General features: G+C 39.1%; 2 protein-coding genes across 2 annotated transcripts; one reads left to right on the top strand and one right to left on the bottom strand.

The window, feature by feature from the left end:
* Positions 1 to 3,726: 3,726 nt before the first annotated feature.
* LOC137933238 (transmembrane protein 222) lies at positions 3,727 to 7,057 on the bottom strand. The gene is made up of 4 exons (XM_068777103.1): positions 6,770 to 7,057; positions 5,865 to 6,075; positions 5,657 to 5,787; positions 3,727 to 5,317 (listed from the first exon to the last, which is right to left on the bottom strand). Exons 1-4 carry the CDS (start codon positions 6,901 to 6,903, stop codon positions 5,239 to 5,241), a joined length of 555 nt encoding a protein of 184 aa, XP_068633204.1. The 5' UTR covers positions 6,904 to 7,057; the 3' UTR covers positions 3,727 to 5,238.
* An 842-nt stretch (positions 7,058 to 7,899) lies between these two features.
* Positions 7,900 to 24,517, top strand: SMC1 (structural maintenance of chromosomes 1). The gene is made up of 26 exons (XM_068777638.1): positions 7,900 to 8,106; positions 9,103 to 9,223; positions 9,887 to 9,986; positions 10,715 to 10,863; positions 11,176 to 11,344; positions 11,529 to 11,741; positions 11,830 to 12,081; positions 12,731 to 12,889; positions 14,014 to 14,121; positions 14,623 to 14,784; positions 15,464 to 15,675; positions 16,453 to 16,627; positions 17,148 to 17,270; positions 17,389 to 17,520; positions 17,811 to 17,876; positions 18,118 to 18,251; positions 18,614 to 18,735; positions 19,066 to 19,247; positions 19,341 to 19,463; positions 20,160 to 20,269; positions 21,005 to 21,149; positions 21,713 to 21,817; positions 22,264 to 22,338; positions 22,905 to 23,083; positions 23,550 to 23,727; positions 24,272 to 24,517. The coding sequence occupies exons 1-26, from the start codon at positions 7,995 to 7,997 to the stop codon at positions 24,329 to 24,331; spliced, it is 3,666 nt and encodes a 1,221-aa protein (XP_068633739.1). The 5' UTR covers positions 7,900 to 7,994; the 3' UTR covers positions 24,332 to 24,517.
* The last annotated feature ends 9 nt before the right edge of the window (positions 24,518 to 24,526 follow it).

The raw sequence follows: 24,526 nt of genomic DNA, 5'->3' as shown, positions 1-24,526 counted from the left end.
TGCCAATAATAATTCACCTTGTATAAAATTCAGCTCAATCTAACTATTCATTAGATATTTCAATTAAAGCTATATGTCTATTTCAAAAATTTCAAAATAATATCTTAATAATTTTTGTTGTTTATTGGACTACACCTGGAACTAGTCATAGAAAGGACATATTTTGAGTGAATTAATGTTTAACACCGGATTTAAATTTTTGTAAATCTTATTCAAGTATCATAGTCATTAATATTGTATAACATATTTAAATGCTAATACAGTATTTAGCATTTGATTTGGCACATTGGGCTAATGATCATGATTTACAACAATGATTGGCTGTGTGTAGTTTTATAGTGGTGCCTTCATATAGTGCTCCACAACTTGATGAAGAGATATGTATATTCATAGTTTACACTCACCAAATCAAGTGCCAGGTACTTAATTGCTTTTGCAGTACATTTACTGAATTTGGATCTATACCTATATTGATAAATCTACACATGTACTGAAAAATCATGGGAATGGGATCTTAATTTTATGTTAGCTACGCTATTTCTGCAACTCTTAGAGCATGTATTTCATAATCAAAATTTTAATTGTTAGTGCATTATATAGTATCATTATAAATTGTTAACTTAAAAATCTATGATAATATGTTTTGTTCTCATGTTATATGTTTTACAGTGTGATAAAATAATTAAATATATACACTTTAACATGACTAGTCGGTGCATATCATGTTTTGTCATAATAGAAAACTGGTTGCAGAGAGTGTTGGATACTGTGACAATTTGCTTTATAGCTATACATACATGAATTCATTTTTGTAAACAATATTAACTTAGTTACCAACTCCAGTGTTTAACCTTTGGCATTGGCTGCGGTTTTGGGTCACCAATTTAGCTATTGAGAGAGATTGTTGATGTCGCTGTTGCAGGCATTTCTTGTTAACATGCGAGACAAGTTTGTGGTCAGTGTAGATGACGACTTTGCAGCCTTCGATTTGCTTTTGGAATTGTTTTACAGTCATGTACATAGCAAGTAGTCCACGGTCGTACACGCTGTAGCGACGTTGTGTAGTCCTCATCGACTTGGAGAAGAATGATAGCGGCCTCCACGCGTTTCCGACTCGCTGCTGAAGGACCGCACCAACCGAGTAGTCAGATGTCTCGCTCATGATGGCCAGGATGCTGCCGTGATAAGGGTGAGCGAGCATAGTTGCTTCTAAAATGCTTTTTCGGCATTTGTCAAAAGCTTCTTCAGCAGCAGGTGTCCACTCGATGGGCGTCTTGTCATTTTTCTTTGTGTTATGCAGGTACTTGTTTAGCTCGTGTTAACTCTGCTTGATGTGGTAGGCAGTCGCGGCAGAAGTTTAGCATGCCTGGGAAGCGGCGTAGTTCTAATACTGTCTTCGGTTGCGGGTACGTAGATATCGCATGTACTCGATCTTCAGTAGGTTTGATGCCGCTCGCCGATACTTCGTAGCCGAAAAAGTGGATTTTCTCTTTACTGAACTCGCATTTATCAACGCCGCGTGAGAGTCCGTACTTATTTAGGCGTTCAAGTACTTTGTGTAACAGCTTGATGTGTTGATCTTCATCATCAGAGTAGAGCAGTACGTCGTCGCAGCAGAAACAACCTCCGATTCCTCTAAGTACTTCGCGCATGAATCGTTGGAATTTTTGACTTGAGCTACAAAGTCCGAATGTCATGCAAAACGTGTTATTATGGCTGTCTTCTGTGCTTCTTCTTCAGCTATTCAGTAGTATGTATAGTTAATAAGTGAATTCTTGTATGCGCGGATATCGGATAGCGGTCGGGTTGTGTGACTGAGTTCAGTCGCCTGTAGTCACCGCACACACGCAGGCTTCCATCTTTCTTCTTTACGACGTGTAGTGGACTCGTCCATGGGCTCTTCGATGGTTTAATTTTTTTATTAGATGCACATTTCTATCATGCATACGAATTCCTCCTTAGCGGCGCGGTACTTTTCCGACGGCAGGAGGCGGGAGCCGGTTGTCCCGATGTAGTGGACGACTTCGTGTTTCGCAGGCTGTTTTAGTGACATGGGGCGCAGGACGTCTGGATACTGCTTTAAATTTCGCTGTAAGCTTGATCGAAACTAATTATTGTGATTGATTCAGTTGTAGTTGCCATTTCTAAGGCGTTATTACAGCCGGCAGTGGCTGATCCAAAACTGTTGTGGCTTCTTATCTGATCCTGGTGCTGTGAAAGTCGAACGACATCGGGGGTAGCCTCCGGAACTCGAAGGAACTGTCCTTTGCCTGGTAAAACCTGCGGGACTATATAATTGCGACGATCAGGGGATTCACGTCCTATATGTACGGCACATAGCTCGAGGCAACTCTAAAATTTGCTTCAACTCCATCTCCAACCGGAAATTCGAAGCCTTCTATTCGAGTACGTGCTGGGGGGGGGGGGAGCAAAGCGCCAGGAGGACCATAGCCTAGCAAGTTAGTTGTGAGAACTCCTCCTGCTGATATGAGAACTGCTTGTGGAGATAGGGGCACTTCTGGAGCGCCAGCTGGCCTTCGACTATTGAGTACTCGATTAGCGGTAAACAGTGGGGCGACATAACAATTATAAAGATTGTCCTTCCGCGGCAACAGGGCCAAAAGAACTACATTGTCGTCTCCAACCTGTAGGATAGCCGCATCAGGGAGATTATATTTAACTTCTTCGGCACCAATAGTAACGGTATTTCCAACACTTGCTAAGTAATGGTGTAAATGAGCTGGCATTAGAGATTTTCAGGAAACAAATCCTGGCATTTAGTGTACCCTCACTTCCTCTCTCCATTCTCCAGGGTAAGGTCGCAAATGTAGCAATAGAGTACAGTACACATTGCATGCTGGAACATAGAAAATGGTAATCTACTATCCAACCTTGGGTCTGTTCCTCGAAGTTTTTCATATGTCCTCTCTATTTGGACCGGACCGATCCGGCAAATTCTTAGAATAAATCTCTTGGATGGAGATCTGGGATGGAGCTGGTATGGGGTCCGAGATCGTAGAGTGGTTCATCTACTGGAGATGTTTCTTCCTTAGCTCTAAAATCGTATGACGTTCCCGGGTCATCCTCAAGTAAAGGTGTGTTAGTTGGACTTTTAGCACTCTGAGGACATTGCCGTTGGTCCTTTCTTTGAGTTATCAGGACGTTCTTGGAACTCTCGTACGGTGTTTCAATCCTGTTCAAAGTTCTCTCGCTGTTGAAATCCGTAGGCTCTTCGCTGACTACGATTTCCTTATTGCCTCCCAACACTAGCGGGTTGACCACGCTGAACAAGTCAAAAACGACGTTCTGGTAGTCCTCAGTACCTGTCGAACGGCGTATGCGCGCGGAGCTGTCACAAACCTATCACTGAGAACAGCACCTTTTGGCGCTCAACTATTGACACTTTTAAGCGAACAGTGCCTTCTGGCGCTTGGCTATAGGCGCTTTCTCTCGGCGAACAGCATACATTTTTTTTACATTGTCATATCAATAATTGCATAATCATGGTCATTAATTAGTTGTTTAACAATGTGATATCAGCACACGCTTCAACTACAAACCAAAAACATCAATTTTGCCCCTACCATGGATAAATGGCTGAGAGTAATTCATTTCTAGGCACTTCGCAGCGAAGGGTTAAGAATGTAATCATCAAATGTATATATACGGAGAAACCTAAATTGTAAATTTGTATAAAGGTAACATTAAAAAATTAAAGATTATGAAACAAAGTTTACTTTTATTGAAAAAACCTATTTAACAGTGACATAATAAGGAACCGTAATTATGTTTAGGTACATAGGACATTTAGATAATTAAATTTCTTTGATTTTAAAATGCATTTTTATTCGCTATACTTTAAGACATCTATGTAATAACCCTTTATACTCGAGAGCGTTTCCACACAGATCAATCAGCAAGACGTTTTATAACACTTGATGAATATACTACCACCACAAAATAATTACATATACAAAACTTTTATGTTATAGTATTTAATGTATCTTGACACCATTACAGACATAATTCCTTAAACATTAGTCTTTGTTATATTGTGTTTGTATGATATTTCAAGAAACAATTGCCGAGATGTATACCAGTTTTTTCAGGAGACATATCACAAGTAAATGTGAATGATATATAAATCTTTGAATTTTGTTTCTGGTTGCCTACTAATTTCAGATAGTTTTATCTGCATTTGAAGGGATATCATTTCGAATTTCAAACAGAGTTTAGGAGCCCTCATGGAAGAACAAAAAGTAAACAATTACAAGGAACGTAGTGGTGAGCGACAATCATCTCTAGAGTTGCGGCATGAAGCCGCGTGGTGTGAGACTCTCACCTCGAGTGCAAAGGGTTAAGATGTAGTAAGAAAAATGACAGATTCATAAAAGTTTTGCATTCACATACATTTATATTAAGTAAAAAGTTGTACTGGTGGTCTATTATCTACAACTTACAATTGTTATTGGTGTTAAGTTATCGACTGAATAATTTGGAGTAACTTTAAGAGTATTAAATATAATTACTCAAAAATATATTTACAAATTGAAGTAGCTTGTCAGGAAAACCGACGGACTTCATCATACCTGCTACTAGAAGGAAAGCTGCCATTAATTTTCATGACAATGCACATCAAAAACTCCCAAGAAAATTTTACTTGTAAAAGAGTGTTAAACTTTTAGAAATATCTTGAATATTCTATGATTAAATCACAATAGTATTTATAAACATGAAATCTAGTAATAATGGCTCATTGCTATAAAGGCATTGGACCCGCAGCTCATAGAGATGAAATTACATTTCTCTTGATCCAATGGTTAAGAGCCCTTAATCTATGGAAAAAATTCTGGCATATATGACATATATGTCAGATGACTTTGATACTATAGTATAATAAATAATTTTTAATAAGTGATCCGACATCCTATTTATACTGAAAACTAAAATAATAATTTTCACTGAATGCACAAAAGTGCCATTCCTTGATTATTCACAGTTATAACTGCAAGTGCATTGTTAATAAGTAATAATTAAGTAAGAAGTAAAGTACAGTAGATACATCTTAGTCTCACGCTGACCATACTCATGGCACCTCTATTGTACCAATATGGATATTACACACAGATATAGTTCAGAAATACCCGCATTTGTAAAGAGTTGCGCCTGCAAAACTTGTGCTTTATATATCAAACGAGAGTAGTACATACACAGAGAAGAATAAATTTTATATTCAAATTAGATGATTGCTGCCAAACCACAGATAAATGCTACAATGATGACGAATGGCAGCCAGGTCTTCACAAAACCGCCCAAACTGAAATAAATCATTACACAGTGTTAGTGGAATCTCATCAGATTACTGTGGAGTGAATTATTGATAAAACTGTAAAAAATATCATTATACTTTGTATTTATTTATTAGGCAAGCTGTGACAAAAAACAACTAATGATCATCTGTATCCTGTATTTGTTTTTTTTTTAAATTGGCAAGGTGTCTCTCAAGTCTGTTCTTGAACACATATGGAGCTCATACTAAATCAATGTCAATCTATTACTCAAAATTGTTTTAAGAAAACTCTTTTGAGAACTGGTAGAAGCTTAAAGAATTTCAGATTCTATTTAATTAAAATAAGTAACTTGAGAATGTACTTACCTGACATATTTTGAATAAGGTATCATGTAGAAAGCCAATTTAACCATATTCCAGTTCTTGCAGTTGCTATAATTCATGATGTTGAGTGCGGTGGCCACATGAGAGTGGCAGTTGTCATAGAATATAATGTGCTGAAAATTCATCAAATGGTTAATTACATACACATGTGAATTTTATTTGTTGAAAATTAGTTGTAAATTTCACCAACCATCCGTTTCTTGTAAATCTCAGAAGCTTCAGCAACAGCTGCATCCCAACCGGCCTGCCCATTGGCTGCCTTTTGTGGGGACAGCTGCCAGTACTTAGTGGGGTTTCCAAATGCCATGAGATCTTCAGATACAAAATAGGGACCAGCAAAGTCTCTTATTACACCACTTGAGGTACAAATGCCCATATGACCAAGGAATGGGAAAATCCATCTGAAATAAATATTACAAATATAAGATTTTAATATTTATGACGATATGTAATAATTGTTTGTAGAACAAGCCACAGGAATAATCAATGTGCCTAAGGATGTTTTTTTTATGCCATGCCTAAAACACATTGCATGGAATTTCTGTCCCTAAATATTTACTTCAATTAATATGAGATTTAGATTTTTGGTGTAATTAGGCATTTCAATGCATTATATGAGGGACAAAATGTGAAATAAATAGTGATTTGGGAGTATATAAATTTGTTCTTTGGTTATTTTTTCACATGCAATTCATTCGCAAGAGTGTATATACATGCTACCTATTCTCAAATATAGGCGGCACTGGGCATACTGACTGTCCTTTTGTTTCTTGAAAAATCCCCAAAAAAAGCTTTTGATGTTTAAAAGTTTCACCAATATTAATACTTCAGCTTTAACATTACTGACTCTTCTCTTACACACATTCAGAGTTTCTGCACATCTTAGAAGTTTTTGGCATAGAAATGGAAACTTCAGTGTATTTTGCTTTAAAGGTATCTTCGAAAGTTAATAACTCCTAACTAAATAATTTTTATTTCCGCTTTCCTATTTCAATTTGTTTTTTAACATAAACTTTGCAAATTTGTTTTTTTAGAATATTATTTGTAATGTTTTTACTCAGGTTGATTAAGCTGTGTGTAGTTACATATACTCACGTTAGTACCGGAATAGGTGTCCATACGATGCAATATGGGTATCTACATCTCTCGTGATCAATGGGGTCCATCAATACGGCTTGTTCTCGATCGCTAAGATCTAAGGGACTGCCAAGGCTGTGGTCGCCACTCATGCTTGTAAACAAAACTTACGCGACGCTCGCAGCCATAACTAATCAAACTTACATATAAAGCGATGCAGAAGAAACCTGTCTGAAATAATTTAAAAACAATTAATTTTAACTACAACTCTGTAACAGCAACACAGATGTCCACAAGTGATCAATAAACAATTATTTTTAGTGACAATGTCACTTGAGAGCTGAAAATATGACAACTCACTGACAGTCAAATGAATTCGTTGACATAAAAATTACTAATTAGTGGCTTAATCTAGACTTTCATAAGTCAATATTTAAAATATTTTTTAATAATAAAGTGTTGGTGAAGAAGTATTATATCGAACTCAAGGAATTTAGAATATCTGTTAAATCTCAGAAAGGCTTTCATTCATGTCAGCCAATACATGCTCAATGCAAGGCATAGCCTTTTCCCTAGTTGGTCTTGCGTTGCTCGTTTTCAGTGACTCCCTGTGAACTTGATTATGACGTCGGTTTACTTAATGAGGCTGACTCACGCCGCATCTATCGGCTCGTGGTCGCCACTTGACAATCGAGCGACTGTCGGCATGAGCGAAGCGCCCCATCCACTGTACTTCAGGCGAGCAATTCTTCGATCTCTGTGGGTGTAATTTGTTATGCGGATCTTTTCATTTCTGATTCGATTCAGTAACGAAGCTCAATGCATAGCCTTAACCGACCTTCGGCCTTATTATAATTAGTCTAAATAAAAATACCCATAGATCCTCTTTTAGAATTCCTTTATATTTCCTAAATAAGTTTTTAATTTATTTTTTCTTGCAGTGCCTAAAAATATGTTTAAATTTAAGAAAGTAAATAAGAAATGCTCTTTACTTCAATGAAATAAAGAGTACCAAAAGAGTATCGAGATATTTAAACTTATAAACTAAGCAATCAAAACTGTGTTCAAAAATATACTTCACATGCCATGAATACGATAATTATCTGTGGCTTCTGTCTCCATAGATGTCAACTGCGCTGCCTGCCATATTTACAGTTTGTGTTGCAAACATTGGCGCGTCAATTTAGGATTATACTTATAATAGTGTTTTTATTTTAATGAATTGACTAAAGTAGGTTTTAAAATGCCTGCGTTTTTAAAGTATATTGACATGGAGAATTTCAAGTCCTACCGGGGACACCACCGGATAGGACCGCTGAAATCTTTTACTGCTGTCGTAGGACCCAATGGTTCAGGTAAGAGAAGGAACTACTTACTGTTTAATTAGAGTTTAACCACCTCGACATTTTCTCTTTCTGGTAAAATTTGTGAAATGTACAAAGAAGCTGATTTCAATGGATAATTTATTATAATAAACCATACAACTACAATAAATATATATTTATGAATAAGTTACTGGGCTCAGCTACTTACAAATGGGAAATTTGCAAAATGGTTCTTTACAAACCGACTATAGTTGATCATTTTCCCTTGTTCATATTTACGATAATCAGTGGTCCAAAAAAAGTAGAACTTGAAGCTACTTATGTTTGATAAAAAATAAATACTTTTAGTATTTATTACTTCATGTCTATGTCGTTTTATTTGTAAGTTTAGAGCTTAAATAACAGTAAAAATTCTTACATATATTTTTAAAGAGCACAATGATATACTAAACTAACTTAGTTTAACATAAGTCACATGGGTTCCCAGAACAAAAAACAACAATGATCCCTTTACTTCTTCACAGAAAAAAGCTTGAGGCTCACCTTTGATGTTGTCAATGTACTTTATATTAGATTGATGTAGTTGTTTTATACATTTCTATTTGTTTTTTTTTTTTGTGATGAAAACAAAAATTTTTATTTGAAAATCCAGTTCCTGGTTAAAATTAATATTTTGACTACTAAATTACATTTAGAAAGATCACCAGTAATTATAAAAAAACTTTAATTAATTTACTTTTTATTACTTTTAATAGAAGGTAGTAAAAGCAATCCAATGAATGATGTAATTTAACAGCCAAAGCTGAGGGTCCTTAATGAAGCCTTGAGCTTTGTTACCGCATTCAATACTGCACTAATAGTGAAACTGTGAATGCCAAAGTGCAAAAGTTACCAGTTGGTTATTATAAAAAAATATAGAAGCCCAATTACCGTTTATATATATTGTGAAAAGTAATTACCTCATGTTATTCCAAATTTGCCAGTAAACAAATGTTATAGTGTTTTTACAAAATGTTTATATTACAGGAAAATCAAACTTTATGGACGCTGTGAGTTTTGTGATGGGGGAAAAGACATCACTGCTGCGAGTGAAAAGACTTAGTGATTTAATACATGGAGCTTCCATCAACAAACCACTATCCAGAAAGTATGTCCTTTATAGTCTACTTAGTTTCCTCTAATTTTATTTCGTCACTGTCATTATCATAACAGCTGATAAACACTCACTGCATGGTGTATGCCTCCCTGAAAGATCACCAAAATGACCAACCTATCTTGCATTGTTGCATCCAGACACTACCTGCAATCTTAACTATGTCATTGGTTACCCTAGAAGCTGAAATTCATACAAATACTTGTTATTTGTTGTATCTTAAAATTAGATTCATTTATCATTGCTGCTCCACTATTGACAAATGCTTATTCAACCTATAGTGCACATAAAAGTTATGAATTTCATCGCCTAAAGCAGGCTGGTCTGTCAGTCTGTCACCTATTGGCTAATTTATGTGTGATTAGACCATGGCTGCTTAGCTCCATCCTGCCATTCGGAGGCAAGTAGTTAGCAACCCACCAGGTTAGTTACTTAGCTATACAAATCAGCAACTTAACATCAATATTTATTTTGTAGTATAATCTGCTACATACAAATGCAAAACTTGCATCCAACTGTTGAATAATACTTTTTAATTAACCTTAAATGTAACTTGAAAAAAACCATTAACACATGATCACTACATAAAATTTAAAGATTGATTTATTTAAGTATAATCTAGTTCTTTTAAACTAAGTTTGCTCTTGGCATTTTCAGTGCTTCTGTAACAGCAACATTTGTGCTAGAGGATATGACTGAGAAGCAGTTCCAGAGATCAGTTATTGGGCAATCTTCAGATCACAAGATTGATGGACAGGTAATAAGATTGCACTTGGCCCAATGCCACAGAAACTAATGTTAGCCTATTTTAATAGCATGGCAGCAGAAAAAAAAGTAAATAAGACCCTTAATTCATAAACTGAGTCACATTTGTATAAAAAAAATCGAAACTCCAGTTACTCTAATTATGAAATATGTCCACTTTAGTTCATTCATATTGGCCAATACCAGGCTGCTAGAAGGCATAATTCTCCAAAGGTTGCCAGTATGGGTCGATGTTGCGATGCCTTCGTCAAGCAATTTCCTGAGATACCATGACACAAATAGAGCACAGTGCCACTTGGACACGGAAACCAGTCTACAGAAGGCTTTCCATGGCCTTAATTATGTCTTTAATCCACCAAGTTTTTACCCACTTTACACTTTTCTCATTATTTCTTAACATTTCTATGTGGTTAAGCTAGTTGCTTGTTGTTTAATGGTGCGCTACTGATTATTGATTTTTATTGCTTGGTATTCTTTCCAAAAAAACACTTCACAAAGTACTAGATAGTAGTCAGACTAGATAAAATAAATATGGGGTGAATTTAAATTTCCTACTAGTAATACATGCATGAATATTAGCAAAAGGACTGTTTCCCACAGCCATAAATACCATCAAACTGTTTAAAAGAAAATTTTTACAACATTACTTCTAGTTCGATAAATGTAATTCATAAAATATCTTAAAGTGTAATGGCTATAGCTGATTCCTTTTTATTCTAGTCGGTAACTGTAAGCCACTATCTGAGTGAGCTTGAGAAGTTGGGCATCAATGTGAAGGCCAAGAACTTCTTGGTTTTTCAAGGCGCTGTTGAATCTATAGCTATGAAGAATCCAAAAGAAAGGACTGCACTGTTTGAAGAAATTAGTGGGTATGTTGTTTGAAAAACTTTAAATATTACTTATGTATAATGCATCTGAATTTTTTTTATGGAAGTGTGAAGAATTTTTAATTACAATATAGCTTTGGAATGGATTGTTTTAACTGCTGTAATATCCACTACATTTTTTTAGTCCGACTGAGTTTGTTTGTTAGCTCTTTTCACATCAGGTTGCATTTGGACACATTTGTGGTTAAATAATAATGTATCAAATTGATCCTGGTTTCTAATAAATTAGACATTAAAATTCTTCTCATGGTATACACAATGAATAATCTGTGACATTATGGTTTGTTCGTACAGATCTGGAGTTTTGAAAGAACAATATGAGGCATGCAGAGCTGAAGTGAACCGAGCTGACGAAGAGGCACAGTTCTCCTACCAAAAGAAGAAAGGAGTTGCTGCAGAACGGAAGGAAGCCAAATTCGAGAAAGAAGAAGCAGAGAAGTACACAAGGCTCAAGCAGGAACTGGTATGATCTGTAGTTAGGTCATGTTTTGTTGGGTTTACTTAGATTTTTCAACTTAAATAATTCTATGGTTCGGGGTGAGATCAGGAACAGTTATTTTTAATCATTTACATGAACCTACTAACAAAACAAATACAGGTATATTTTGTGTATGTCAAAAAGTTAATTTTACATAATTTGTTATCAGCAAGAACAAAAGGTTGATCTGCAACTATTTCACCTATATCACAATGAAAGGGAAATACAGTCCGCCGAAGAAGACCTGCTGCACAAGCAAACTGAACTCACCAAGATTGAGGAGAAGCGACAGAGGGCAGAGGAAGCACTCAAGGAGAAGAAGAAGGAATCCGGCACGGTGCAGCGAGAACTCGCCAAGATAGAACAAGACATCAGAGAAGTGGTACGCTTTCAGTATCTTGACTATTTTTATATTATGTTATTTCTGTTTTTATCAGCTTCATAATTTACACACGTTTTAATTTTTTCAGGAGGCTGAAATTTCAAAGAAAAGACCAACTTTCATTAAAGCAAAGGAACGAGTTACGCACACCCAAAAAAAGCTGGAGAGTGCCAATAAAACCTTGGAACAGGCCCGCAAAGCACATGAAGCTCATCAGACTGATATCAGAAAACTTGAGGAAGAGCTCCGACTGGTGGAGGAAGAGAAAGCTGCCTGGGAACAGTCTATTCTTGGTACCGGGCATAGCGGAAGAGCTGATGTGCACTTGGAGGAGGCTCAGGTCAGCTTTGCGATCATTTTAACGTTTGTGTCAACATTTTGCTACAGATTTTCTCTTTGATGCAAACTTTACATTTCATAATGATAGATTATTACTAAGTTTTTTCTTATTACACTTCTATTACACATTATCTGTCATAATGGACTACATATTGCCACAAATTGCCTGTTGCAGCCAAATAGAAAAAAATATATACTTTAAAGTAACCACCTCATTTATTGATTTAATATTTTAATAATTAAAAATAAGTTGTTGATATTGTATACTGCTGAACTTAAGTAATCACAATATTTTTGGTTGATTACATCCTAACATGCATCTTTTGGTTTTCATTAGTATGTTCCTCACAATTTCTCTATTTGCTGCATAAAACACAACATTCCTTGGGTATTAAATAAGAAAGGAAAATAAACCAAATGGGTAAATCACAAACTTCAAATTATCAATATATTGTCAATTAATTTATTTATATGTATATTTTATTTCTCTTATTTATATCATTCAGACATATTTTTGCCTTTTTGTAAGGTTATTAATGGGATTGAGGGTCTCTCTGAGAGAATGTGGACCACACTGTTAAGCTATTGTTCATTTGAGCAGTTTATGTTGTAAGTGAAACCCGTCAGACTTAGTAGAAGTGTATCTACAGATTCGCGAGTACGAGGAGCTGAAGATGGAGGCCTCACGTCAGGCGGCACGCTACCTGCAGGAGCTGGACTCCGTCAACCGCGAGCAGAAGGCGGACCAGGATCGGCTGGACAATGAGATGCGACGTAAGGGCGAGCTGGAGAACAAGCACCGTCAGAAGGTCTTTCCTAATTACTTTACAACATATACTACATATACTGGTTCATACAATGTTTAACTGCACACAAAAGATACAGATAATATAAATATAAAAAAGGTTTTTTTTTATTAAAATTATATAAGGAAGCTAAGTGGTATCCTTAACTATATATACACAGCATGGTGAACAAAGAAAAAAACAATACATTGCGTTCAAATTAACCAAGTTTTATTTTACAAAGATTTTTTTTTAAATAAAGAACATAATTGATTTTTAACAATATATGTATTAGAGTTATTAAGAGACCTATTTTAGGACACCATTTGGAATGTAGAGTGATTCCCCATGAGTCCAAGTTGGAAGCCTGGTGAAAGCCAATTGTCCAGGAGCCTAAGTCACAAAGCATTCACTGTCCAAAGTTCCTCGAGTTGTTAACTTGTTGTTCTGCAGTATATCGGATGTTTACAAAAGCTTCCCGACAGCTTACTTGCTAAACCAAATTAAGAAATACAGGTTATCCCTTGCTTAGCTATATAGTTTTGCTTAATAAGGCATCTGTTAAGTTTATAAGTATGTTGTAAACATTATTAACATCTAAACAATACATGTTCCTTTAAAGTTTGCAAACATTACAGCATAACATGTTTGTATTAGTCTTTATTGAGAATCAAGTAAATCCAAGTAACAGTGCTTATAATTATTTTTAACCTTCTGCTTAAAACTTATGAACTAAAGGTAACGCACCACACCAACACGTCAGGAAGTGTTGGTGTGGTGCGTCGCTGTCGATTCTGGTGCCGCACGTCGTTTCTTCTTCCAAAGCTCTACTTGAGGGATTCTCTTCTTCATCGACTCTAAATGTTTGAATCTTGTATTGGTCGGCTCTCTTGCTTGGCGTATCGATTCAGTTTTTTCGGACTGGCCCAGGTAGCCTCCCTTATTTTGAGAGGCGCTGTATGTATGGAATTAAATACTTTCTAAAGAAACAAGATTTTTTTATTTCTTTAACATATGTACTAAAACGATTTATGAGCAATATGTACATTATTATGTAATTTAAATTTTTGTGAATTTATGTGTGTATATGTTGTACCGCACAGTGTCGGTTTAAAAAATACTCATGTTACATGTGTTTGCGTTTCCAGGGTCACGAGAGGAATGAAGCAATGAAGAGGGTGGAAAAACTAAATGAGCACATAAAGAGTTCCGAGCAGGCACTCGAAGAGCAGAGGAGGCTTAGAGCAGAATTGCAGGTCCATCTCACTTGTTCATGGATTTTCTCTTTTTTCTTCTCTCATATTTTGCTGTTGCACTGTTTCTTATAACAATAAGTGTTTATCTTTTCAAATCATGTACGTTATTTAACTTTATTACATTTAATATAAAAAATGACATTTAAAGTTCTCCATCTAGCCCTTTTACCAAGTAAATACAAAAATATATAAAAATTCCTATAAATCAATGTCAAAGCTAGTTAGTTACAAAAATAAATTTATTGATTTATCGAACAACTAATTTTCTAATTAAAATCTAGTTATGAAAATAATCCATTTAATTTAAAAAATGTAAAATTTACACGTTTTGAAAATAACTGATTCGGTAGATGGCGCCCAAACTGTGCCCATTTTTTTAAGACAATTTTTTTTAATATTTTCTATTTAAGTTTACACACGCGGAAAGAGGCGGTGTCAAGTGACGGAACTCAAAAGGTTTGTCAAGAGTTGTACTCATTCACTCAAGTTGTGGTGTCGCAGGCGGACGTGGGCGAGTGCCGCGGGCGCGCCGCCGAGCTGCAGGCGCAGCTGGAGGAGGTGGCCACGCAGCTCGGGGATGCGCGCGTCGACAAGCACGAGGAGGCGCGCCGCCGCAAGAAGCAGGAGATCGTCGAGAACTTCCAGCGCGAGATACCCGGCGTCGTGAGTCCCCCTTAACCATCACCTAATTTTTACTGATCCTCATTACTTGTACATTTACATCCAAAACAAATTTTAAACAAAATAGTTATATTTATATATGCAAGAAATAACTAAGTGTCTGGGTATGCAGCATAGCATAGTTCTTTTCAAAGCCACCGTTGTTTCAATGAGGTTTCTGACCCTAAACTTTTTCAGGCAATGTCTATAAATTTACTTTCTATTTGTAACGCTAGAAATGAAGACTTGACTGGCTCCTAATTCAATAACACTAATTTTGTAAGTACATAGTTACCCACAGCTGTAAACAAAGCGAACCCTGTGATTACAACATAAGGTATTGTGTTGCTGTGGTACGGTTGTCCCAGGAAGCCTTAGTAAAAACAACTAGCTCTGAGTAAAGGCACCGTTTGTGTTCCATGATCTTGGTAGAGCATTCCAGGTCTTGCCAGTTGTTTCACAGCCATTTGCCTCTACAGAGACAAGCAAACCATATGTTACTAACGAAGTGACATCTTTCGTTTCGTTTGATTATCATTGCCCAGATCGACGGCAAGTGTTGCTCAAATGTGTTCTAGACTTAAAAATTTATATATTTCGCACAGTACCTAGTGTTGCCAGGCATTCAACAAAGTATTGCAACCACTGTCTTAAATTTTTACTATTTTTCCTCCTTGTCCAGTATGACCGGATGATCAACATGTGCCAGCCGACCCACAAACGTTACAACGTCGCCATCACCAAGGTGCTGGGTAAATACATGGAGGCGATCGTTGTGGACACGGAGAAGACCGCACGGCGCTGCATCCAGGTGCTCAAGGAAAGGATGCTGGAGCCCGAGACGTTCCTGCCGCTGGACTATATCCAGGCCAAGCCACTTCGAGAGCGATTGCGGTGAGCATTTAATTAACTGTTACTGGTAATTGTTTGGATCATGCAAGAAATGCAGCAATGAAAAAGTCAAGATTGGCAAACCATGCGCCTGACGAGTAGGTAAATGCTAAGTTTATGTAAATTTTATTTCCTTGTTCACTATCATCATTTATTACAACATTTGGAGATTTAAAAACCTATTATAAGACTGTCTTGTTGATGCAATTTATTGCTTTTTGTTTAGATGTTGGAAACTGCTTTTGTGTCATGTCGGCTCTTAGTTACATGTACCTGAAGGAAATAAAAAAAATACTGCACTGTTTTAAAATGCAAACACGTCATCATCCTGATGACGTGTTTGCATTTTAAAACAAAATTATTGGTTTCATCAGCCTGTCAGGCTAGCTAAGGGAAGGCGAAGAAAGAGAGGCAACGTATGAAAAGTATCAAGGTATGGAATGAAACGAAAGAATATGAGAAGGAGAACAAAGAAATAGAGAAATAAAATTTTGTGTATTGTGTGTAAATAACGTCCCTGATTACTGCATGGCAAGAGAGGTCCTCAAAAACGGGGGCCATAATGAACCTGTTTCTACTAATGTACGGTACTCAACAAGATGGTCTTATATTAGAGGGTCCACTACTAAACAGAATTTTTAATTATCTAATCGAATATTCATTAGCCTGCTAGAACAGGCTAGCAAGTTTGGGTTTTATGGAATTATTGGTAAGCAATCCGATAGTATAAACCATGCAGTGTACAAGTAAAATTAATTGCGTCTGTGAATGCATCGTCAGGGACATAAAGGAGCCGAAGAACGTGAAGCTGCTGTTCGACGTGCTGCGGTTCGACCCGCCGGCCATCCACCGCGCCGTGCTGTTCGTCACCAACAACGCGCTGGTCTGCGACACGCCCGAGGACGCCTCCCGCGTCGCCTACGACCTTGACCGCAACAAGAACAGCCGATACGACGTCAGTCTTATCTCTTACTCTTTCTGTCCATCTCTCTCTTTCATACGTTTTGTTTCTTTTTACCCTTTCTGACTTCACTCTTATTAAGCTTTCTATCTACCTTTCATTCATTCTATTTATCTCTCACTTTTTACTGTTTCTCTCTTACGATTTTTGTCTGCCGCTTTCTTCTGTCTATCTCTCCCCTTTATACTACATGCTCTTACTATGTGTTTCATTCTCCCGCTCTTACTCTGTAAGTGTATTTATATAGTTTCCTGTTTTCATGTGAGGGATAGGAAAATGAAGAGAATGATCTATTTCTCTTTTTTTCCCGGTATTTGGTCACTGTACGCATTATATTATTATTATGATATTAAAAAAACTTTTTAACAAATTAAAGCATCATTTGTATAGTTCTGATTATGTACCAGATAGTTGAAAATGTTTACCGAGAGTGTGTCGGATTTTATTAAAAGAAACTGTTACGTGTTCGATTATAAGAAGTTTCCAGGTGTGCATTGATTTTTTGGTTGCGCAGGCGCTGGCGCTGGACGGCACCTTCTACCAAAAGTCGGGCATCATCTCGGGCGGCTCGCTCGACCTGGCGCGCAAGGCCAAGCGTTGGGACGAGAAGCACCTGTCGCAGCTCAAGGCTAAGAAGGTATGTGCCCCAACTCTTCAATCACTTAAGTAATACTTGTGCGTTCGTAAATATAACATTCTCTATAGATTTTTTTTAAACAGTAGTGAAGAGAGAACGTTTTTATGACAATTTGCAGGAGAAGCTGACAGAAGAGCTGCGCGAGTCGATGAAGAAGTCGCGGAAGGAGTCGGAGCTGACGACGGTGGACTCGCAGATACGCGGCCTCGAGTCGCGCCTCAAGTACGCGCTCACGGACCGCGACACCACGGTGAGCGCACACACTATCTCTCTCTCTCTCTCACACACACACACACATGTATTCTTCTACTACTCGCGTATACACACGCTCGTTCACTTACGCTCGTGTTACACACACACTCACCCACGGACTAACGCATGCACACACACACCCTTAGGTACGCACACACTCACGAACTCATGCACTTGTTCACTTACACACATACTTCCGCGATCACGCATGTACATACGAACTTACACAGGCATTGTATGTATGTATCACTGACATTTTTGTTAAGAAAATTAATGTTTTACTTGCAGCTGAAGCAAATCAAAGCACTCGACGCCGAGCTGGCCGAGCTCACGAGGAAGATAGATATGTTTGGAGTAAGTTTGTTCATTTTATGTTTCAACTGTGTAATGTACATCTGAAGTTAAGCTATTTCACAAGTGACAAACTCTTTCTTAAGGAAACATTTTTCAACAAATGTTCAAAACAAATATGTAAATATCTCTTGTGTTCAAATATTTTTTATGTAATTTTCTTTATTAATTTAGTGTAATATAACAGGGTGTAATTTTAAAGTGCATGTCATGTATAAGCATCTCACGTGTTCTCTCGGTGCAGCCGCAAATCGAGGAGATAGAGCGCACCATCCGCGCGCGCGACGCCAAGATCCAGGAAGTGAAGGAGAACATGAACAATGTGGAGGACGTGGTCTTCCGCGGCTTCTGCCGGGACATCGGTGTCGCCAACATACGGTAAGCCCTTTTTTATACCCAAACATCATGTCGTCCACTGTTGGGCATAGACCTCCCTCGCGTATTTACAATAAGACTTAGGACTAGTTGGAAGCGACCTGCATCCAGTGTCTCTCGGCGGCTGTAACAAGGTCATCTATCCATTCATCTCGTGGGTGGACGTTCTTCGCTGCTCTTGCCGGACTTGCCTTACGATTTGCGGAGATTCTAGGTCCGGGTACCGGTTCTGCGCATTATAAGGCCTGCTCACTTCCACTTTTAATTGTTACTTATCTGCGCTATGTATGCCTTGCAATAGGTGTCTATCTGCTGACATGATGATGGTGATATCAGTTTGTGCACATGTGTGTATGTGTTCGCAGGCAGTACGAGGAGCGGGAGCTGCGCGCGCAGCAGGAGCGCGCCAAGCGGCGCATGGAGTTCGAGGCGCAGATGGACCGCATCGCTTCCAACCTCGAGTTTGAGCGCTCGCGCGACACGCAGAGTAAGTTCGCTGTATTGCAATTCAACTGGCAACCCCACAAAGCCCCCGAAAGGCCCAGTGGCCTACTCAAATTACCGGACTGACTCTACTTGTCTGGTATACCTTTGTCATATTCAAAAGTCGCAAGCGCAAACATGCAGAGCGTTGTGCAGAAGTTTTCAATACATAAACCTAGGTGGACTGTTGCTATTTCAAAAGCGTTTAACACCGTCATGTACAGCTCAAAAACTTTTACAAAATTGAACAGCCTGGACTTTTCAATATCAGCGACGAACGTCGTTGGCTGGAATAATGTTTGCTTAATGATGAATGTGTTTCGTTTACGTGCAGAGAACGTGACGCGGTGGGAGCGCACGGTGCAGGACGCGGAGGACGAGCTGGAGGCGGGGCGGCAGGCGGAGGCCAAGCAGCGGCAGGACATCGACCGCGAGCTGCGGCGCGGCGAGACGCTCAAGTCCGAGCGCGCGGAGGCGAAGCGCCGCCAGCAGCTCGCCGAGGACGAAGTCGCCGCGGTCAGTTGCAGCAGTTGCCGCCCGTGCTCGTGCTCTAAAAAGCCTGCGTGCTTCATTACCGTGTCGATTCTATGTATTTCAAATTGTTTGCAGGCGCGTAAGGACGTGGCCAACATTCAAAAGGAGATCCAGGCGGTGCAGAAGCAGATCGCGAACCTGGAGTCGCGCATGGAGAGCAAGCGCAGCGACCGCCACAACATCCTGCGACAGTGCAAGGTAACTTCTGTTCACTCACATCATCATCACGTCAGCCGATACGCCTATCCCTAAGATCGCCACAAACACCGATTTTGTACTGCCCGCATCCAACTGTTTCCCGCGCTCTGCTACGTCAATAATCTATCGGTTTCCGCTCGAGAACCTTTCGGTCCTAATGGCAGTCGGTCGCCTAAGCGATGTGCCTTGACTACTACGACTTCGTACAAGCAATTTTTCAAGGATATAAAGCACATGTACGATGTTGTGGTACATATCGTGTGTAGTGGTTACATTTATTTAATGGAATCAGGCGTTACCTCGCGGAAGTCCATCCTAAGTAAGAAAAGGACCAATATTTAGCCACTTCCGCACATGCAGTGGTAGTCGTGCAATAAAGTGCACCGCCCGCCAGCCCGCTGATAAATGCGTATGCAGCAAACAACGCGAATTAAACAACCGCCACCGCCAAATTACTCAACACGTGTTTCACCCCTCCACGGGGTATCTTCAGGAGTTGTACAGAAATTGTAGGATGTTACACCGATTAGTGCCAAACACAGAGCTGGTGTGGTGGCAGTGGCAGGTGGCTAAATATTGGTCCTTTTCTTACGTGGTTACATTTGTCGCTTATCATGCATATTTCACATATCTCACTATACCATAGACAACTGTCAGAAAGCGTATATTGTAAGAATAAAATTTTTTGATGCTTAGATCGAAGACGTGAACATTCCACTGCTGGAGGGGAGCCTGGACGACACGGCGGACACGGAGTCCGAGCAGTCCTCCGTCTCCACCACGCAGCAGTACCGCCGCGAGTCACGGTCAGTTCCAAAGTCCTTACGAAGAAGTACCCAGCCACTCATCATTAGAAAAATAATATACCGTCATTCTTTAAACACACAGAAAAAAAAGACTGTCACTTTGTCTTTCCCCTATAACTCTTTTGGTACAGGGACTTTGATTTCCGTTTTTTTGACCATTACCCTATCAGGCATCTTATCTTCTTCCATTCTCCACATTTTTTTTTCATTCTTATTGCTTTCATTTATAAACCATCTATGTAATCTTCTGTCATCATCCTTCACCATATTGTCTATTATGTTAAATTTTTTATACATTTTATTTTAAATCCTTATATAATCGACGAGGCGTGAGACGACTAAACTTTCCGCCTTTCTCGACACCGCTTCTTACTAAATACCGCTGGCAGGTAATTTCTAGAAGATCTGACGCGATCTGACACGTAAAGAATCAGAACAGAAAGCGACTTGAAGGACGAGCCTCTCTTGTTGTACATATTTTATTTCATCTCACTGCTTGCCTGCTACAGTGAATGATATAAAGCGAAGAACGTACTATAGCGGTCCGCATAACTTTATTGACTTTTAATTAATTACTCCACCTGCTCCTTTTTGAGCCGTCAGCCCCGACTGTCTCGTTCGTGGAATTCGTCCTTTGTTCCCAGCGGTCTCCTTTGTGACAGATATTTGAGCGGTTGTCACAATATTCTTGACAAATGATTCAAAATGATTAATGAATGAAGCGGTTGTGAACAGGATCCGCGTGGACTACCGCTCGCTGTCGGAGTCGCTGAAGGAGCTGGAGGAGCCGGACGAGATCAAGCGCAAGGCGGACAAACTCCAGAAGGCAATCAACTCGCTGCAGAACACCGTCGACAAGATCCAGGCGCCGAACATGAGGGTACGAACACTCTGTTTACCTATTTAAGAAATATGGCTTCCTTTTACCACAAGCCACTAGGTGGACAGACAACTTTGTTAAGGTAGCTGGATGCAGTCATTGTGGTGATAATTGGGGTTAGCATCTATCAGCACATATGATGATGACGACTTACTCTTGCCAAGGCAGGATTATGGGAGACTAAACCAGACCAACTGTAGATTTTTATAAGTCATGATCATCTCTTTCTTCTCTACTATCTGATAACACCTTGTTGACCTTTTGTGGTTAGTTTGCTTTGCAGTTAGATTTTAATTCATTATACGTGCTGTATTTATTGTCATTTTTTGTAGTGCTGTCTATCGATCTGTTGCAGCAATAACATATTACTTACACGCTAGAGTTATTCTTTGTATATTCTAATCTGGGAGTTATATTTCAGTTTGGCACAGATATAATAACTAATGTTTGTTGTGGGGGTTTTAATTTGTTGTATAAATTAAGTTAGATTTGGGATATTTTTTTTCTCTCTTGGAAATGTGGGACGTGTAAACCTGTATTATACAAGTGCGTGTCGTGTGCAGGCGATGCAGAAGCTGGACGAGATGCGGGAGAAGGTGAGCGCGACCAACGAGGCTTTCATGGCGGCCCGCAAGCGCGCCTACCGCGCCAAGCTCGCCTTCGAGAAGGTAACGCTGATTTTAAACACATTTTTAATTTCCTTTGCATTGTTCCCACTGTTAGGCCAGCCGTAATTAGTTCACTCTCACAATTGGTATAACCTAATGGTATTCATTTTTGGAGACAGTAATCAACAAATATTGAATAATTTGCAAAGGATCTGTTCCCACTGCTGGGATACTGTATGAGGATCTGATATCGATTTACCGATATCCAACACCAAGCGTACGACTATCGGGAATCGAAATTATAGCTTACAAATGTAGCTTAAACTTCTTAGCTATTAGACTGGAATATTAATTACATTATATATAATATTACATATTATTATTAATTATATAATATATATATATATATATATATAATGCAATTATATTAAATTGGAATTGGATTCAAAAAAAGGAAGAGGTAACGTTTTAGTTTTTCATTTGTAAAGGCAATGTTTACATTGCAGGTGAAGAAAGAGCGACACGACAAGTTCATCGACTGCTTCGAGCACGTCGCCAACGAGATCGACACCATCTACAAGGTACTGTCGTTAGTCTTGCAAGGTCAAAGTCTTCCCGACAGTGTAGCATAATTTCAGCATATGCCCTGCCTGATGTGGTTACGTGAAGGTATTTTTCATCAACTGTAATTAATCCAGAGAAGAAGAGCTTGGAATGTTCAACAGGACTGCTGGAAATTTCTCCAAGATGACCACAGAGGAAAGGGGTAACGCGGGCTAGAAAAAAAATTAAATTAAGAGTTATTTGAGTGTCTGAATCCATAAGCCAGATATTTCCATATAATGTTTTTAATTTTAATTGTTATATCACTCATAAAAGAACATATGACAGTTGAAATATTCATATGGCAACTTTTAAAGTATTTTTGCTGCCGGTGTACCTAAAAAAAAATGAAGATTGTTAAATGGATAAAACACGTTCGCAACCCTTATGAAGGATGTTTTAATTGCGGTTTCGAAATTCTCGACTCAAAATACACCTACAACGCTATCTCGCGATAAAGAAAGAGACATTATTAAGTTTCCGGTGCTCGAAATTGTTAATAAATATTGATGGGTTAAAATTAAACATGACAAATGTTCGGCAGGCGCTGGCGATGAACCAGTCGGCGCAGGCGTTCCTGGGGCCCGAGAACCCGGAGGAGCCCTACCTGGACGGCATCAACTACAACTGCGTGGCGCCCGGCAAGCGCTTCCAGCCCATGTCCAATCTCTCCGGCGGGGAGAAGACCGTCGCCGCCCTCGCGCTGCTCTTCGCCATCCACAGGTGCGGCCCCGCCAGCTGCAAAGCTGAAAGACTACCGGCTACCTTTGCCCAACGCGGAGGTTCCCCCCCACTTCTTCTCTCACAGACCCATTTAAATATTTAGTGAAATTATTTTAACTACAATTTCACCATTTTCACAAAACTGTAATACTTGCACTGAGCTTTTTAAAATATTGTGTCTTCCTACATTGATGGGTCAAGTTAACATTTTAGTTGTTCACTATCAAAAGCAGATCAATTTTTGGGGATCCCTGTTAACGAATTGAACGCCCCCCTTTTTTACTACGTCAACATGGAGTCTCTTTGAGTCTGCTGTGGACCTTTGTGGTCCACCAGGGCCACTTTAGTCCGTGTTTACAAAAACTGAAAAGAGTGGTCAATTCAGGCACAAACACCATGGACGAGAGCCAACGAGATTATTGATTTCGGTGTTCGAGAATGTGAATTGAGACTTTGGTGTCCGCAGCTACCAGCCGGCTCCGTTCTTCCTGTTGGACGAGATCGACGCGGCGCTGGACAACACGAACATCGGCAAGGTGGCCTCCTTCATCCGCTCCAAGAAGGGCAGCCTGCAGACCATCGTGATCTCGCTCAAGGAGGAGTTCTACGGCTGCGCCGACGCGCTCATCGGCATCTGCTCGGAGGTCAGCCCCCACCGTTGCCTCCTTTTTTATCTTTTGATTTGTATCAAAAAGTGACACACATACGTTGATCTTGTGTCTCCCATAGTGAAACAGAGAGCATTCACAGTTTTTCTCGTAGGGTAGGGGGATACGCTTCACCTACTACTACATTTTCTTGTCTCGCCTACGCCTTTCACCTTTTATCTGCCTCTTTTCCTTTTGTTATTTTTCATCTATCATCAAAGTTAGCGACTTTGTACCCATTTCCCAGTTTGACGAAGAAGTCTTCAAACTTTTTTATTCTATGTTATAGTCTGCTACTCTACGCCACATTTCTCTTGCGACCTGCAATACACCGTCATGCTGTCGTTTTTGTCTTCTCTTGGGTACCAATCATCTAGATTGTTCGACTCCATTTCTTCCATTGCCATTTAAGTCTTTTACATTATATGCTTTAATTTTTTATGTTACAATGAGACTTAAGGTTGTCCAATTTCTTTACTCCGTCGCATGCTTGTTTTCATTTTGTTTTACGTTCTTATTTTGAATAATTATGTTATTGCAGCCGGCGGACTGCCTGGTGAGTGACGTGTTCACCATCAGCCTGGAGCAATATGATGATTAGACTGCCGCCCTGCCTGGCGCTCCACTTCCCGGGACACTCGCCGATCTTCCGAAGCATCCTCACTGTGGTCATTGTCGGTCACGTGGACTTTGAAGACCTCGGACGGTACGAATTTCTGCCGCCCACCCTGACCGCCGTGTCCGGAATATTTGATTTTTTTATATAATTATAACAATACACGTTAATATGTAACAC

Source organism: Battus philenor, unplaced genomic scaffold, assembly GCF_028537555.1.
Source record: "Battus philenor isolate CCGP_79_NKW_IND1 unplaced genomic scaffold, ilBatPhil1.0.hap1 SCAF_13, whole genome shotgun sequence".
Classification (NCBI taxonomy): domain Eukaryota; kingdom Metazoa; phylum Arthropoda; class Insecta; order Lepidoptera; family Papilionidae; genus Battus; species Battus philenor.
This window is presented reverse-complemented; position numbering and strand designations above follow the sequence as displayed.